General features: G+C 41.5%; 1 protein-coding gene across 1 annotated transcript; it reads left to right on the top strand.

The window, feature by feature from the left end:
- Nucleotides 1–161: 161 nt before the first annotated feature.
- Nucleotides 162–2443, top strand: fgf20b (fibroblast growth factor 20b). Its single transcript, XM_034223254.1, has 3 exons — nt 162–824; nt 1107–1210; nt 1387–2443. Exons 1-3 carry the CDS (start codon nt 542–544, stop codon nt 1630–1632), a joined length of 633 nt encoding a protein of 210 aa, XP_034079145.1. The 5' UTR covers nt 162–541; the 3' UTR covers nt 1633–2443.
- The last annotated feature ends 12272 nt before the right edge of the window (nt 2444–14715 follow it).

Here is a 14715-nt window from a genome sequence, read left to right as displayed (position 1 = left end):
ACAGCCCACCAACACCTATCTCTCTCTCTTTATATGCCCTTAGGAGAAGGGGGAAACAATCCCTGCCAGGGCACGTCTGAACTGTGACAGCCCCGCCCATTACTAGTCCTGTGGTTTTGCACCTGCCTCACCACCCCTGCCACTTTGAGCGCAAACCCTCCAGGAGCTCCTGTACCTGCACTGCAGCGTTTCCTCAGCCCGCACCACTGAACCCAACACTGCCGTGTGCCCTTCACGGCTCCACCCAGGCATCACGCTGTGAACAGGTATGCTACACAAGGGTTATCTGAGCGGAAACTGCAGCATACCCCCAACTGATGAAGACGCAGCGGTGTGAAAACGGAGAAAAGAGAGAAATCAGTGCACCGGAGATATTGTGAGTGTTTATATGTAAAGGGTGAGAACTCCGTGTAATAAGCATGTGCTAAGTAACGGGGGACGTAAACATGCAATAAGTGGAAGTGGCAACCAGGTAGTGTACTACGCACGAGCGCTCGCTCCGGACCTCCTCACTGAACTTTACCCACTGAGCTTTGACGCGATGGCTGCTGCTCTGGGGGAAGTTGGTGGCGTCTTGCACGGCATCGATGGTGTCCCACAGGTCGGGTCCACTTTCTTACTGACCCCTCCCGGGGACAGTCCGACCCTTCTGGGGGAGCACTTCATGATGTCCGGGGACAGGCTCTCGCGCAGCACCGCGGCGGATTTAACGCACCTCAAAGGGATTCTCAGGAGGAGACAGTTATACTGCAGGACTGGATTTCACCTGGAAATACTTCCGGATGGCTCGGTGCAAGGGACGAGGAAGGACCACAGTCGTTTTGGTAAATACTGAGAGATCGATTGTTGTATATATGTTGGTAGCAAACACTAGAAGGAAGTAAAGTGCTTGGCCACAGTTATACAAATATCAAAATGTTAAGCAACAAGAAAATGGTGAATAAGAATAATGCCAATAACATAATAATATATGCCAATCTTGTCATATAATTCTCTTCTTTTTAAAATATATAAATTGTGACAAAACACTCCTAAAGGAGCTATTTTATAATATTCTTTCATCCTTGTCAAAGTCTGTACTGAGCACCTGTGTTATTCTTCTCCAGGTATTTTGGAATTCATAAGCCTTGCTGTTGGGTTGATAAGCATTCGAGGGGTGGACAGTGGACTCTATCTGGGGATGAACGACAAAGGAGAGCTGTATGGATCTGTAAGTACCTGCTTTGCTTGTTAATGTCACCCAAATCCTTATTTTTGACCATTTGATGGCACACAAGGAGCTTTATTTGTTATTTAACAAGTTTCGGGAATCTAGCTCAGTAATTCATGTAAATTAAAAGAAACTATGAATGTGTTTAATTTCTGCATCACTCTGTTCTTTTTCAGGAGAAGCTCTCAGCTGAATGTGTCTTCAGGGAGCAGTTTGAGGAGAACTGGTACAACACATACTCGTCCAACCTCTACAAACACGGAGACAGAGGGACGCGTTACTTTGTGGCATTAAATAAAGACGGGACACCAAGGGACGGGACTAAATCCAGGCGCCACCAGAAATTTACACACTTCTTGCCCAGGCCTGTGGACCCTGACCGTGTGCCGGAGCTGTACAGGGATATCCTGGGACACAGCTGAGGCCTGGGGGCCCGGTCCAGTTCAGGAATAGCTGCTAAAGCCCTGGCAGGCAGGGAGCAGAGAAGAGGAGAGGGACCCAGGCAGGGGTGTGCCCGGGGGAGGCTGGGGGACAGCAGCCCGACCGGCAGGGATAAAAGTACCGGGGCCTCTTGTAGGAATGCATGGGCCATCTCTCAGCAGCCAGGAAGACGGCTCACGCTCGGCATGAGGGGCTTGTTTGTCTCACAGGGCCGGACGACCCTTAAAGTACCTGCGTGGAATAGGAGACGAATGGGAAACTGATCATGGGGCATCTCCTCTGGTCACACAGGGTCCATGGGAATCTGCCGAGTCATGAAATAGTACTTTAATTTTGTCAGAGAGCCGTCGTTTGTTCAGAAGGACTTTGAAGGAATTCAGTTTTATTTTGTTTTCTTACCTGTGTCTCAACCTGTTTGTAAAGAGCAAAAAGTGTAACAAATTATTTATTCATTTTTAGATACATATATTTATGTTATATATTTATTTATTTGAGAATATATATTTTTACAGTTAGATACAAGCAATATAGGAAAACCACTAGAGACTGTATCGATTATATAAAGACTGAGACACTGTACCATTATGTCTTTTATTCAGAAAAAAGCTCAGCTATAGTGAGATACTGTAATCATTTCAAAAATATGAAACATATTGGCAACATCTGGAAACAGCCCCACGTATGTGATAAAACGTGCCTTTTATCACAATATGGCAACTGTGAATCAATTAAAAAAATAATCTTTGTAATGTTGACATTTTAATTCTAACCAAACTACTGTTACATGTGTTAAAGGAGGAATCTGAAGTCAACAAATTGACTTATCAAACAATAAATTGTTCAAAATGTGATCAAAATGCTTTTTTTGTCAGCCTATTTGATTAGAAATGAGGGTATTTTGTTGGTGTCAACTTATAACCAATGTTTCCTTAAACAACACATATTTTTCTTTTAACAGAGCAGTATTTAAGACAAGCAAACTTTATTGGTTGCCTTTGTCCTTCAGAGTTTAAACATATAAACCGGCTTACGAGACCAATGTTGTCTTTCTTTATGGACGCCATTACGCCGAGAGAGGAGTCGTAGACCTGGAGCATGCATACAACTTCAAAGGCTCTGTCCTGAACCTAGAGGCCGAGCAACAACATGGTCAGGACCAAATAAAATCTGACCTTTAGCTCGAGTTCGCAACTTTAGCAGCTGTATAAAAGTGGAGGTCAGAGCGATAAGGATTAAGTAACCTCTGCTGACAGTTTGAGAATGATGGGGAAATGTCTTGTAAAGTGTATATTTGTGTACAACATTTTTACCCAAAAAAAAGCTAACCAAAAGTTGGAGATAGGAGGTACAAAGCAGCTGAATTGCTCATTTATTTCTGAGAAGCGTGCACAGTTTCCTCCATGGCTGAGGAGAGATCTGTGTCGAAGCATGAAAGCTCAGCCTGTGATCTCAGCGTGTGATGGCGAGCCAGCGGGGGTGTATCAACCAGCCAACTCTCTCCTGTCTGCACCGTGATACTGCGGGACTTTCCCACCTGCACACCTTGAACATCTTCTGTCGTCGATTAATGACAGCACCTTCCAGTGTATTATAACCTGCGTGCGCGTGGACATCCCCCGTCCAGCGGGTAAACACACGCCAAGCCTTTAACAACATGAAACAGGACTCTGCCGCTTGTTTTCGGAAAGATGCTGTCACTGCTCGTCTTTCCTTAGCTTCAGATAAAAGTTAACAAGCGTGAGACTGATGGACGGGGCGTGCTTCATTCCTGTCCCGTCCCATCTTTCCCAAACTGAAGAGCGTGTTGCTGCAATACTCGACCATGACTTTGACCTGCAGCTTCTTTGTTGTTGTGTCATTTTCAAGATACCAGACAGTTCTTGCACACTGTTGTTTTTACCGGCAATCAACTTTATTGAGAAATACAACGTTTCAGTCACGTCAAAGTATTTAACTTGTCTTGGACTCGTGCCTTGCTGGTCTCGGAATTGTCTTGGGTGTGACGCATAAAGAAACTGAATAAGCATTATGGGCTTTTAACTTTGCTACATGTGCTGTTTACTGTATACCTTCATTACAACTAGTCTGATGTCAATATTTTGCCCGCATTATCAAAATGAGCTATTGTCCCTATGTGATTGCGCAGTTACTCAAGAAAGTAGAGACTTAGGATCGGAAATACACTTTTGACTTTTATGGTCTTGTACAGGACTCAAATAGTTCCGGATTCAGATTGGACTTGGTCTCGATCCACTTTGGATTTGGTCTTGATTAGGAATGAATTAAGTCAGTCTTGGTTTTCGGTCCTTTTACCTTTTATCTGGCAAAAGGACCAAACCATATTTTCTAATTAAGTTCATTGCAGGTAAACGGAAAGTGTGCGAGAGTCTTCTCCTTTCTTCTCTTGGATCTTTTTTGACAGCTAACCCTAACCCTAACCCACACATTGAAAGTGTGTACAAGCCTTCAATCAAGATTTTTGGGGTCCTTCCACCACCCTTGCGCAATTAAAAAGCAGACTTTTTGCAGATGTAACCACCTTCACCCCCTCTTCAACCCCCCTTTTGAAGGTCATCCCTTTAGACAAGCTGGAAATCCTGACTTGTGATACCTGATGCCCAGAAGTACTCCCCGGCACTTGTGTAACCAATGTTTTCTGAGTCTACAAGGCCCTGAGACAGATGCTTTTGTTCCCCCTCCTCCAGGTGGTCTCCTCTCTGAAAACACTTAAACCCCTCATCCGCACACACTCTGTCTCACACGCTTAATGGACACTCCCGGACTTTCATCGCCTCCTCAACGGCCACCTTAAAGGGCTCTCGAGGAAACCCAATCAAGTGTGTGTGTGTGTGTGTGTGTATATATATATATGGCATGGGTCCATGGGGCAGGTGTGGAAGTCAGTGATCTTCGGTGTCTATCTTCACGGTCCGGTCAGACGGCGCAGGTGTTCCCTCAGCACTCAAGCTCTCACACTCTGATCTCAGACCTGCTGTTTGTCAGCTGGGGATATGACTTAGCAGCAGCAGCAGCAGGAGGAGGAGGAGGGTGGAAATATAGCCGGCTTTGTTGTCTGCCCCCAATTATCAGAGAGCATAATTTCTATATTTAGAAGGCTGCGTTGCAGAAGACAGGGGAGGTGCCGAGAAGCTCACCTGTTGCTGCAAAGCCATGGCCACTTCTAAGAATGTGTTTGCACAGGGATGGTGCTTTGTGTCATTTGAATCCTGCAACTATTGATTTCAGGCTCTTTGTTGTTTGTTTATTCCTTAGTAAATTGCTGTGCGCACAAATTATCAGCTGCATGTGTGTTTATAGGGATTACGGCAGAAGTGTAAGTATAGCATTAGCCGCTTGATACTTTTCAGCTCTCATTCGAGTCCAGAGAGAGGCATTCAGGGGAAATCTGAAGCCAGTGAATTCAAAATATACATTGGTCTATCCTGTAGGTGTGTTTGTGGTGTGAAAATAAAATCATGGTTAACACTTGCTACATTGTATTCGGTTGAGTTCAATCACTTTTAAACAGCATAGCTAAGAGGATTTTGTGGTCTACCTTCCGCAAGCAGCAATTAGAGCAACATACCTGTTTTACTCAACATCGCTATCTGTCAGCTCCGGTGGAAAATATGCCCGTCTGTTTGCATCTCCATGGAGACATTAGTAGAAAACAGCACTGTTTAGGTGTTATGGGAAAGAGAAAGAAGAAGACGGCACTGTCAACGTTGTAGTGAACAACACTGTGGTGCGTTTGAAGCCCCTGCCAGCCACTGAGTGACATTTTGTTTAACTAAAGAGATCTGAACACACAGTAACTGAAGGAGGCATCTGAAGCATCCCATACTGCACACAGACACAGACAGGTCTCTAGGAGGTAAATGTGATAGGACTGAAGTCATGTGATATTTGCTTATCAAGATAACAGGGTTTGACAGTGTTTTGTTTAACGTTAAATATTATTTAATTAGTTTGCAATGGAGTTCTTGGTTGATACAACAACATGTACATTCCATGATTGTACATTAAAAATTAAATATTAACACCAGAGGAGCCTGCATTTAACCAAAGGAACTGGTTAGGCCACAACAATGGCATACTCTGGATGTCAAGATGATATCAGAACTTCTTTATGTTTACTCATGAGACGCAGCGGTTGACAACAACTTATATTATTATTTATATATGTATACTTATTCTACACTGCAGAGCAAACGTATACATGACCAATAGAGTTCCTAGTTACTTTCCTAGTTTAGTTTGATACTTGATTTTAAGTACAAAACATACAGTATGATCCTTTGATGAGAATGGTGAAAGTAAACCAAAACAGTGAAGTAGAAGAAAGCCAATAAGTTGAAAGACACTAAAATGTTCTTTAGAGCTGAAGACAGCAGTAACATATCACCGTGTGACGTGATCATTGAAAATTAGAATATTGCCACATGCCACTTTAATGCATCTCTAGTTTTTTGGAAAATAAAAAGTGTTAAAACCTCAAATGCAGGACTTTAACTTGCATCAAAGCATTGTTTATATTGTTGTATTGCAACAACAAGTATTAGAAAGTGGTTTACTTAAAGTTGTTTCAAATAATCTTGATATTAAGGTAAGCTTTTCTTAGTCTCTTCTTGCTGTTTCCCCCCCCATCCGCTCACATCTGCTGACCCAACAGTGTGTGAGTCCCTGCGGAGCGGCCGTGGCACCCCTTCCTCTGGCCCATGTGTCCACATTACACAGTCACAAATTAGGGCTTGACATTTGGGCGCTATAATTGCCCCCTGAAAAGCATCAGGCATCAATTAGGCTCTCAGCATCATGACAGGTTATCCCTACAGGACATAATCGCCCTGCTGGACTGCCCACCAGGGCACACACACACACCAAACACACACTCATACACACACCTTTTCTAGTTCAATTTTTTGTTGCAATCAAACCAACTAAAGGACATAAACTGCATATTTGTCTACAAATCATTTGACATACTCGCATAAAGCCTAATTTGAAACGATAGCTGTGTGACAGTGTGTATGCCGTGCAGGAGGAGTGGCAGTAGGTATCTAATAACAGAACAGATCCCTTTGATTTTACGACTCTGGTGCCGCCTGACAGTTTCTGCTCCCACAGGGCGTGGAGATCTTTAGGGTCAGAAGAAGAGGTCAATTGGTTCATTTCCATAGTTTCTACTTTAAACATTCTTGTGGGCTTTGGAAGCAATTCAATCAGCAGTGAAAACACTGGTTAGAAGCGAAGAATTAGCCGCCATTGTTAACGATGCAGCATAACAAGATGGATGTGTCCCACAGAGAAATACAACATGAACTGTGTGCAGCTCGGACAGATTTTGACATATGAACTTGCTGTTCATTAGATGAAAGATAATACACTTAATGGATGTAATGTTTATTTAGAACATTTTGCGTAATTGAAATAAAGCTGAGAACATTAAGAACACAAGTAAGAATATGAGAAAATTGGACTTGCAATTATCTTTTTGTACCTTCTTTTTGTTTGTATATAATATAATGTAGTGGGGAGATGATATATGTTTCATATACTATAGACTATAAATACCGTGTATTGGATATATATTGGAATAGAACATTTATAATTGATATTAAAAATCAAAGATTCTCTAAATGTATGAGCACTTCTAGTTATTTGATGCAAGAAAAACAAACATTCCTCTTCAGCAACAGATGACCTCACTGTGAAGTCACTAAAGTATGTTTGCCTTGATAGATCATACTGTAAGTGTTTATTTTGACCATGAGAGCAGCAAACAGCCAAAGTAAAGAGTAAAGCTATGTGTAATGCTCGCTGCCTGGATAAAGAGCCTGATAGAGGAAGACTGTACTCTCACTGCCTACCGGTGAAAGTGGAAATGTGCTTTGTTGCCCCTCAGTCAGGCGGAAAATTGCAAACCCATTTGTCATTGTGTGCCAAGATGCAGAGGTCAGTCAATGGATTCCTTCATGACAAGCTTACGGAATCGAATGTTTTTCCACGGCCTCACCCTTTCACACCTGCACCTCCAGGTAAAATAACAAAACAAGGGGAGAAAGAGAGAAAAGAGGGCTTAGAGCGAGGGACTTAAAGACAGGGCAGAGAAAAACGATACGCAAGAAGAATTTACCGTGAAACCTTGCACGTCTATTGCCCATTTCAGCTTATTTGAACCCAATATTCGTTGAGCACACAGTGGCAGATGAAATGCCAGGTTTTGGCCAACTTCCAAACCAGGAGAATACCGCTAATTATTCCCGTCTGTGACCACAGAACATTTTTATGGGCTCTAAAGGATGTTGTTTGTTATCCTCTGGGTCAAAACAGCAACTGCTTGATGTAAGGTAATAACAGAAACACTTAATAAAAACGTTTCCACTGCTTGATTGACTGCTTAATCCTGGGGAGAGGCTACGAGGCTGAAGCCTGTTTGAATGTCTCCCAGTGTGTGCACCAAACATATCATGTCATCGTATGCATAGATAAAAATTATAGACATATTGATTGTTTTTCTTCATGAGAGCATCTAAGAGACAAGAGTAAACCCATACAAATAACTTCTTATCCTGAAATAGTGTTCTGGTTGTGATGAGATTTTGTTTATTTTGCAGGAATTTCATTTATAGGAATATACAAGGGGTGCACATTTTAACAATGAACATATTATATCTTAAAATTTGAAACCGTTGCAAAATGTATGGGATTCTTCATTGGCCCGTGTCATACCCTTCCACCAAGTTCCAGGATAAGCTCTGGTATCCATATTTTAAGTTTAAAAGAAAAGCTGTGTACCTGTTTGGGGGGAGCGCCCACTGGGTCCAAACGTGGTCATTCCAGGGTAATGGAACATTAAATAGATTGCCGCAGAGAGGATGTATTTCTGTAGGCTGAACCGGAAGCAAGCATCTGAAAGGCTGCCTCGACAAAAATCCAATGGGATTTTTCCATTGGATTTTAGAATATTACAAAAACCTAACATACTACGTAACCGTTATATGACAGCTAAGCGGCTAACGCTTGGGTTGATGACTTTTAGTTGTCTGATTTAGCCACTTGTTAGCATTCGCCTTTGTTATGATAAAAGCTTTAGATATTCACCATTGGGCTATTTACTGACGTAATTTATGTCTTAGAACAAAACGGTAAACTTCAGTTAACCAAATACCTTATTTTGGGCATTTAATCATGCTAGGTTAGTGTGAAATATTTTTCACCTTGTTAATATCAATTCTTGTGAAGTAATCCTTAAATTAAGAAGTGTGAACAAGGTATCTCAGACAAGATTTCTGCTCAGATAGAGTTTAAACAGGGGTTAGCTCTACAGTCCATTAATCTGTAGCTCTCACATTGTATAAATCACAGGGCTAAACATGAACAAGCCCCGGCGAGGCACCAGTGATCCAAGAGTGCCGCTGGAGTCCCAGAAAAAAAAGGCTATGCCAACACACTGAACACAGAAAACCACTTCAGAGGAATCAATGTGAATCAATGGAGCTGTAATCTGTTACGATCCAAACTCTGCATTCAATCATTATTACATCACTTATATAAAACCTGTATGTGTGAAGTGAAAGGTGGATGAAAGTGGATTCAGACAGTTTACACAGCTGCGTGATGACAGTAACCTCAGATCATACTTAACATAGACTTTTTTTTTTAATGAAAAGAGTAGGCATGATTAACATTTCACAGCTGAGGCTGCTCTCGCTGTGATCTCTGGGAGTGTTAGCGGGGCAAAATGTTGGGGGGGACTTCAAACGGGCGTTACAGCAGAGCTCAGACCCTCCTCCACAGTAATAACCTTGAGTGCTTCTGGAAGAAGGAAATCCCCTGGCCAGGAAAGACACATCACTCCACTACAGAGGCAACGAGCCGGGCTGCAGACTCCACCTTGAAATAACAACTCACAATAATTCTACATAGAACAAACAAGTGGTATACTATCACAGTCAGTGTGAAGTCAAACTTCTGTTTGTCTGATTGAACTAATCCTGACATGGTGCCATTATTAACTATATTCTGTTTTCATATAAACATTTTCATGTGACAATGTAATTGATTTCTCCTGGCTTATCACAGATTCAAAGGTTAATCAGTCACGCCTCGATTAGGCCTTTATTTTTGACAAACCCTTATATTCCCAGTATCAAAGGCAACAGGTGAATAGCTGCAAGATTCAAGCAAGAATGGGAGAACATTCACCCTTCAAAGGTAACTGTTGGAAACATATTTTCTACGTTAATTTATTGAGTAATATTAGCATGCAACTGACATCTTGTTAAAAATGTTTAGCAAATGCAAGAATACAGTTGAGAGCATTTTCATTCCCAAATAGGAACGGAAATAAGGATGTAATCTAGAAGAGCACTTGGAGATAAAAGACTTTCACAGGGAAGTTTACATAAGTGAAAAATAATGTGTGTCCACCTTGTGATTCCAATCCGCTCCAAAATATGATAGATTGTACTGATGCAAAGTTGTGCTAGGAGATACATGCTATCACCCAGTTAACACACTCACAATGAAAATGAGGTTTACCAGGTTGCCTATAATGTTGACCATGTTAACTATCTTAGTTTAGCGTTTTTGTATGCTAATGGTTGCTAATTAGCATAAACACAAACTACATGTGACACTGATGGGAATGTAATGTTTTATTACAGGTATTTGATCAGGAATAGTGGTCAAATTGACCTGATGGCACTAGATAAGGAATGGAAGGATCACTAAACTAATTACAAAACAGAAAATATATTAGAGTCTGCATCAAAGTGGTGTACAGACCAGCAGAGGCATACCGCTAGCTGGCCAAATATTGGATAAGTGTATTAAATAGCATGAACATTTGAACTAAAAACAGGGTAATTTAGAAAACTAGTGCACATTTTCAATAGCTACGACTAAAAACCCACATGCATCCATGTGTGCATTCTTTGTAGAAGCTTTGGCCTCTTTCTCCTCTTGCTCCTGCACAAGGCCTGCATACCTCTGCACGTCCCAGTAACTAATCATCTTACAAATCTGGCCAAGAAAAGAGTAGCTGAACACTCAGGAAATATCATATTCAAGCTTTCTAGGGTTTCACCTGTGCTTCCCAAGTTCATTTCCCATGCCTCCACCGAGAAGATGTCAGTAGTGTATGCTTCACTTGGCAGAAATTACACTTCAAAGCCCATGGAGCTGGCCAGCAGAAAAGTTTGAGGATTCGTTCTAATGTTCCGGTGTTTGAGTGGAGGACCATTTATATTCCCACAATAATGTTTAATACTGGCCTCCTGTCTGCTTGGCTCTGCTCCATCACTGACCCAGGTGTGTTTTTATTGGATTCAAACGTATCAGTGCGGTGATCAGGAACCTGTTGCCAACTAGGTAGGTCAAGTCTCGGTGTTATGAAACCAGAAACATTTGTTAGGAAAAAGAAAGACAAGGAGAAAGGATTGGATACAGAGGTGACATTCGCTTCAAATACAACTTTATAACTTTACCTGCATGAATTGAAGATAAAAGAAAGGAGGCAGGATAAGCTTCTCTCCTCTGCTCGGCAGGATCAAAGTGCCTCTCTGTGCACATTAGGAAAATACAGGGGACTCATTTCAAGCGCTCAAAGTGCCACATAGATGCTTAGCCGCACATTCCCCCTGTCAGAGGCAAACAAAGACAGTTTTCTGGGAGGAGAAAGGCATGCCGTTTCCTCAACATGCCTCACCTGTTGTGACCAATCACAATAGCAGTTACAATCCCGAGCCCTGAAGGGAGATAGGTGAGGGTTTATGTTGTCATTACAATCGGGTGAAATACATCTCGCAGGTTAATGTTTATTTTCACAGGGACCACCTCATTCCTTTGGTCTGACCCAGAAGGATGCAGTGTGTAATCATAGCAGCATTGATAGGAGCATGTTTAAATGTCTGCAGAGCAGCAGACGTTACACATTCAGTGAGCTTCTGCTGTGTCAACAAGCAAGCTGTCATCCTGTGAACTGGAAATATCCATTGTACGTACATTTTAGTGAACCACAAGCAGTGCCAGATACTGGAGTTCTTACTTTGTAGTTTCTCTTCATAGTGACATGTACCTATAAGGACTGTGTGGAGTAGAGGTTGTTTTCAGTGACAGTGAAGGTGCAGCAAAGGGGAACATTGTGTGTCTCCAGAGGACAGTGAGAGGTGGCTGCAGCATTGTGTTCCTGTATCCGTCATGCTTAGTAGAGCCGAACAGAACAATGTGTCAGTACACACAAATAATTATTAAAAAAAGGAAATGCTCGCATACCTCTTGTGGTATCTTGCAATGCAGATGTTTTTGTTTCATCCAATCCAATCCAATCCACTTTATTTATATAGCACATATTAAAAACAGAGGGTTTACCGAAGTGCTTCACAGCCACATAACATAATAATAAAATATAATATTACAATAATAGATAAAAGGCACACATAAGAATAGATAAAAGGCACATAAGGGCTATGGACAGACAAATAAAAGCACAAAAAACATAGCTCAAACTGACTCGAAAGCGAGGGAAAATAGGTGGGTCTTCAGGCAGGACTTAAACGTTTGAAGGGTGGGCGACAATTTGACATGGGGGGGCAGGTTGTTCCAGAGCCTGGGGGCTACCGCTGAGAAGGCAAGGTCTCCCCTGGTCTTTCTCTTTGTTTGGGACTACCAGTAGCAGCTGATCAGCCGACCTCAAAGCCCTTGAGGGGGTGTACACCTGTAGGAGGTCGGAGATGTACTGAGGGTCCAGCCCATTAAGCGATTTTCATAGAGTCAGTATAAAATACTTGTGTGCTTGTTTTTGTTCTCCAGCTAGCTAATTTCCCTGCCTGTAGATTGGTGCAGTCGGTATTTTAAGGGGGTAATTCAAAACAGGAGTCAATTAATAAAATCCCTGTATTCAACACTTACACGTAGTCATATGATCCACTGTTAATATTAAGATAATGATTCATGCAACTTCTCCATTACAATGCAGTTGAGTAGAGTGTGTTGGTGCTGCTCACAGCTGGGAAAAATGTGTTTATGTGTCTCTTAAGAAACAAGGCCCTGATAGCTTTTTATTTGGTGCAAAGTTTGAATGAAAACTGTTGACATTCCATTCACTTCTACTACTAGAAAGGTTACAAAACTCAAGAGAACAAGAGAGGGAAAGTATATTTGTCTGCTCTTCAAAATATTGTTTTATCAAATGAAATCCCAGCACTCATGCTTAATAAATCACACAAAACAAGCTTTTGAAATAAGATTAGCCAATGTTGAAGAAATTCTGTGGGTGAATATGAATGAATCTGCTGGCACTGCAGCTCAGGGCCTCACTGCATCTCACAAATCACAGCCTGTGGAGAGATCCTGTGCCTGGCTGAAACTCAGAGAATCCTGCAATCAGCAGAAATCTGAACGTACATCAGATTGATGTTAAGACAGTGCAGATAGCCAGTGGGAGAAGAAGTACTTAGATCCTTTACTTATAAGGTGAAAGTACAAACAAGTAAAAGTATTAATACTCCATTACAAGTAAAAGTACTGAATTGGGAATAGCATTTAAGTAATTAAGTGTTTGAGTATGATCAAGAAAATGTACTTAAAGTATTAGGTGGAGTAAATGTACTCAATGCAGGGAAAAAAATGAAGAATTATTTAAACTAAATTAAAATATTTAATCGGGAAAGCAGTAAAACATTCCTTTTAAAAAAAATCCGGAACCATGAAATGTTTTACACAAAATTCTTAGGGAATTGGCTAAATTGTTGTTCATTTATTTTCTGTCATCCAACTCATTGTTTTAGATTAGGTATTTAAATGTAATGTTGGATAGTTTAGGCTATATCAAAAATGTATATTTAAAAAAATCTTCATAAGGTTTTGTATAAAAATCTGAATCTTTTAAAGGTGGGGTAGGTAATTGTGGAGAAACCAGCTCGAGTGAGCAAGAATTTGAAAATATACAGCCGGAAAAAATCTGCCACTTCCTTACAGAGCCCCTCCTCCAACACACACGAATGCGCACATGACCAATGAGGGCACGAGATAAGTTTGTGCACAGATGGAAGGCTGACAGGCAGGTAGGCCATCCAGTTATTTTAGCCGGCTCAGATGATTGGTCGTGCTTTTTACAGTACTACGGCTTCCACAGATGACATTTCTTTATGGACTTGTTGTCAAAGCACTTCAGATATTCATTGCTATCGGGATGTTAAGAGCATTCCATGGAATATAACAACAAGTGTATCTCGAGCCGGTTTCTCAAACTTACATACCCCACCTTTAAGTAGCTAGTAACTAGAGCGGTAAAACAAATGCAGTGAATTAAAAAGTGCATTATTTCCATCTGAAATGTAATAGAGTATAAGTATAAAGTGGCACAGAAAAGTAAGTCCAAGTACCTCACATTTGTACTTAAGTACAGTACTTGATGAAAAGGTACTTAGTAACTTTACAATGCTTATAGCCTTAAGCTTTGAGCTTTGAGCTGCTTTGACCATAATTCAGAATTTGCACACATATGATGGTTAATGAGAAAATTAAGTATATCATTTTGGGAACAAGTTATCTCCACAGCCTCCTCTTTCTTTCTTTTGTGCCTCTGAAAAGCAATAACGTGCAAAAGTATTGTCTGTTCTCTGCATCATGAAGGCTTCTGCCTGCTGTGATGTTGCAGGGCAGAGAGGAGAAAAAGATAAAAGCTGATGACAGGATACTTTCATGTTACTTATCGTGGCTCCCTATCAGGGCCATCTAGATGGGCCAGACAAAGTACCACCAGGTCCCGTAGCTTTGAGCAGAATCTCATCTGTTTCATCGTAGGCTACCTCCCTGCCTTTAGTCGCACGGGGAGATGGGAGGTTGGTGGTCCGCGCATTTAGACCGCAGTGAAAATAGAGGGGCGCGTCTCAGTGACAGATAAGTCTAGTCTTATTCAGGAGGCATCTGTGTTTTATGATGGACTTATAAATACAGAGCTGGATGAAAAGGGAAGAGAAGAAAAGCTCTGATAAACTACACACACATCGTCTCACGCAACACTTCTCAGGAGGAGATAGCGTGCTCATCTCTTAAAT

Source organism: Gymnodraco acuticeps, unplaced genomic scaffold (genome assembly GCF_902827175.1).
Source record: "Gymnodraco acuticeps unplaced genomic scaffold, fGymAcu1.1, whole genome shotgun sequence".
In the NCBI taxonomy this organism is placed as follows: domain Eukaryota; kingdom Metazoa; phylum Chordata; class Actinopteri; order Perciformes; family Bathydraconidae; genus Gymnodraco; species Gymnodraco acuticeps.
This window is presented reverse-complemented; position numbering and strand designations above follow the sequence as displayed.